Source organism: Bombina bombina, chromosome 6 (assembly GCF_027579735.1).
Source record: "Bombina bombina isolate aBomBom1 chromosome 6, aBomBom1.pri, whole genome shotgun sequence".
In the NCBI taxonomy this organism is placed as follows: domain Eukaryota; kingdom Metazoa; phylum Chordata; class Amphibia; order Anura; family Bombinatoridae; genus Bombina; species Bombina bombina.
In genome coordinates this window covers 156,193,285-156,196,643 of record NC_069504.1, presented here as the reverse complement: position 1 = coordinate 156,196,643, position 3,359 = coordinate 156,193,285, and the positions used below count along the sequence as shown (strand labels likewise).

Here is a 3,359-nt window from a genome sequence, read left to right as displayed (position 1 = left end):
TGCGGCTAACAGGTTTGCTCAGAGACGATGTCGAGTGCACTTCCGGTGGCGTGTGACGTCACACGATAGTTGCTGGGAGTAGTAGTTCAGAGAGATTCCGAATCTAAGAATGGCTTGAAGCTTGAGTGCAGTTGCTTAGAGTAGGCGGCACAAATACCAAGCAATTAGATAAGGGTAAGTTCATCCTTTATAGGAAGTTGGAAGTAGGTGTGTCGATATAGGTGCAAGAGCAAAGGGAACAAACGATACTAAAAGAACAAGACCATTCATAAAAATATGACAGGATCCCCCCCCCAAATGATCAACTCCGGTGATCAGGAGCAGGACGGTCAGGATGGCGGCTATGGAACTGGGCAAGGAGTCGGGGAGCTGAGAGGTTAGCAGCCGGTTCCCAAGAATCCTCAGAGTCGGGGTAACCCTTCCAATGTATCAAATACTGTAGAGAGCCTCGGAGTAGACGAGAGTCAAGGATACTGTGGACCTCATACTCGTCTGGGGGCAGAGGCAATGAAGGTAGATGAAGATCCTGTATAGAATGTTGACGGAGGGTTCGATAAGGCTTGAGGAGGGAAACATGGAAGGTAGGATGAGTCCTCATATGAGATGGTAAGGTCAAAGTCACAGCGTTCGCATTCACTATTCTAGCAATGGGGAATGGTCCTATATAAGTAGAGGAGAGCTTCTTGGAAGGAAAAGGTAGACGAAGGTTACGAGTAGAAAGCCAAACGTAGTCACCCAGTCGGTATTCTGGGGATGGTGAATGTCTTTTGTCATAGTGGCGTTTATATCTTTCCTTGGCAAGCTTTATATTTTCAGTTGTTAACGAAAAGGCATCTGAGATAGTGTTTACCAGTTCATTCACCACTGGACAGGTGTTTTGGTTAGAGTTTTGCCAATGGAAAGTGGGATGGAATCCGTAGTTGATAAAAAATGGAGATGCTTTGGTGGAACTGTGGTAGGTGTTGTTGAAAGCGAATTCAGCAGGAGGTAGTAGGTCTACCCAATTATCCTGTCAAGCTGAAATGAAACAGCGGAGGTATTGTTCAATCCATTGGTTAGTCCTTTCTGTTTGACCGTTAGTCTGTGGGTGAAATGATGTACTGAGGCGGCTGGTGATACGGAGAGTGCGGCATAATTCCTTCCACAGTCTGCTGGTGAATTGAGTCCCCCTATCAGAGGTTATAGTTGTAGGAAGTCCATGTAACTTGAAGACATGAGAGAGTAGTAAATTGACTGTTTCAAGAGTAGTAGGAAGTTTATGGAAGGGTATAAAATGAGCCATCTTACTAAATAGATCTACAACTACTAGGATAGTGTTCTGTCTCTTGGAAATTGGTAGATCGACAATGAAGTCAATGGCAATTTCTGACCAAGGACGTTCCGGAGTGGGTAGGGGTATTAATTTCCCCGTAGGTGAGGTCCTGGAGGATTTTGAGACAGTACAAACCTTGCAAGTCCTTACAAAATTGGCTGTGTCTGATAAAAGATTAGGCCACCAGAAAAAGCGAGAAAGGAGTTCTTGAGTCTTGTTGATGCCTGGATGTCCAACCAGTAGTGACTCATGAAGAGTGCTTAAGACTTGTTCTCTAAGGACGGGGGGTACGTAAACCTTGTCATGATGATAGTATAACCCGTCGGAATATTGGTTCAAGGCAGTTTTGGGTAGTGTGGCATCTTTCATTTGTTCATCTCTGAAAAGTTTAGTATGTTTTACAGAGAGTCCTTTAAAACGTTCTAGAGGGATTAAAGAAGATTCTTCAGGATGGATAAGTGGTTGAGGAAATTGGCGAGAGAGAGCATCAGCCTTTTTATTCTTAGAAGCAGGTCTATAGGTGATGAGATAGTTAAAACGGGCAAGGAATAAATTCCAACGTACCTGTCGTGAAGAGAGAGTCCGATTGCTTTTGAGGTACTCCAAATTTTTGTGATCAGTATATATCAAGATTGGTATTTCAGTACCCTCGAGTAAGTGTCTCCAATGTTCCAATGAAGCCTTAATTGCCAATAGTTCCTTATCCCCTATCGGGTAGTTCAATTCAGGAGAGGTCATAACCCTGGAGTAGAAGGAAACTGGATGTAGGGGTTCGGTGCTAGTTTGTCTTTGGGACAATATAGCTCCAAGTGCATAATTTGAGGCGTCTACCTCAAGAACAAACTGGAGTTTAGGATCTGGAAATCGTAGAATTGGAGCTGATGTAAATGCAGATTTTAAGAAGTCAAAGATTTGTTGTAATTGTTCATTCCATATGAACCTTCCCTCCTTTTTAGTGAGGTTAGTTAGTGGTCTGGTTAGGGCTGCAAAATCTTTTACAAATTTGCGATAGAAATTAGCAAAGCCCATAAACCTCTGAACATCCCTCTTAGTGGTCGGAGCTGGCCATTTGAGAATAGCAGCTACCTTGTTACCTTCCATTTGTATACCATCTGGGGTTATTTCATAACCCAGAAAATTGATCCTTTTTGAGTGGAAAATACACTTTTCTAATTTCACATACAGGGAGTTTTCTCTAAGACGTGTTAAGACAATTTTGACGTGCTTTATATGCTCCTCAAGAGTGGGAGAATATATCAGAATGTCATCGAGGTAAATTACTACGAAGAGATCTAGTAAGTCTCTTATTTTGGCGTAGGGAGCGCATAGCTGTTTCAGCTGAGAGCTGCTTAAAAGGGTCGTCATAGAGTTGTGCCATAGCTTTAAAGAATTGTTCAAGTGAATAAAGAATTGGGTCATCAGTCTCAAAGAAAAAGTTAGCCCATATGCGTGGTTCTCCCCGTAAATATGAAATGGTGGTGAGAACCTTTAAGTGGTCGTTGGGATAGGTTTTTGGTTTTAACTGAAAGTATAGGTAACAAGAATTTTTAAATTCTCTAAATTCATTGCGGTTACCTGAGAAAGGTTGAGGGGGGTTGGGCTGTGGCTCATGGGTACTTAGAGTAACCTTAAGTGTGTCTATTTTGTCATTAATATACTGTTTAAGAGAAGTGTTCTCTGTTTGTAAGGCAGTCATTCCCTTAGTTAAATTCTCTACAGTCAGGGTGAGTGCCTCCACATGGCTGATTAATCCTGCTGGGTCCATATTCAATGGCTTGGTATTAGTGTAACGATTAATTCTTCCCCTAAATTTGAGAGAAATAGTGGAAGATAAGGACCTCAGCTGCAGGTTAAATATTTATGTGTTGGATGGGTGATGGAGAGCACTTCCCACATAGGTAAATTGGAATGTGGTAACTGTGGTGTCTCTACAATCCCCTTTCATATACTATACGGTAATGCTGCTTTCACATCTGAGATGGGAGAATATTATTTCTTTGCACAGGGTGAAAAACAGTTTAACCGGTAACTGAGTAAATGGTGATGA

The 3,359-nt window shown here is 42.2% G+C and overlaps 1 protein-coding gene across 1 annotated transcript; it reads right to left on the bottom strand.

Moving 5' to 3' along the window:
* Positions 1–2,576: 2,576 nt before the first annotated feature.
* Positions 2,577–3,077, bottom strand: LOC128664351 (protein LDOC1-like). Its single transcript, XM_053719189.1, has one exon. The coding sequence runs from the start codon at positions 3,075–3,077 to the stop codon at positions 2,577–2,579; it is 501 nt and encodes a 166-aa protein (XP_053575164.1).
* Positions 3,078–3,359: the final 282 nt, after the last annotated feature.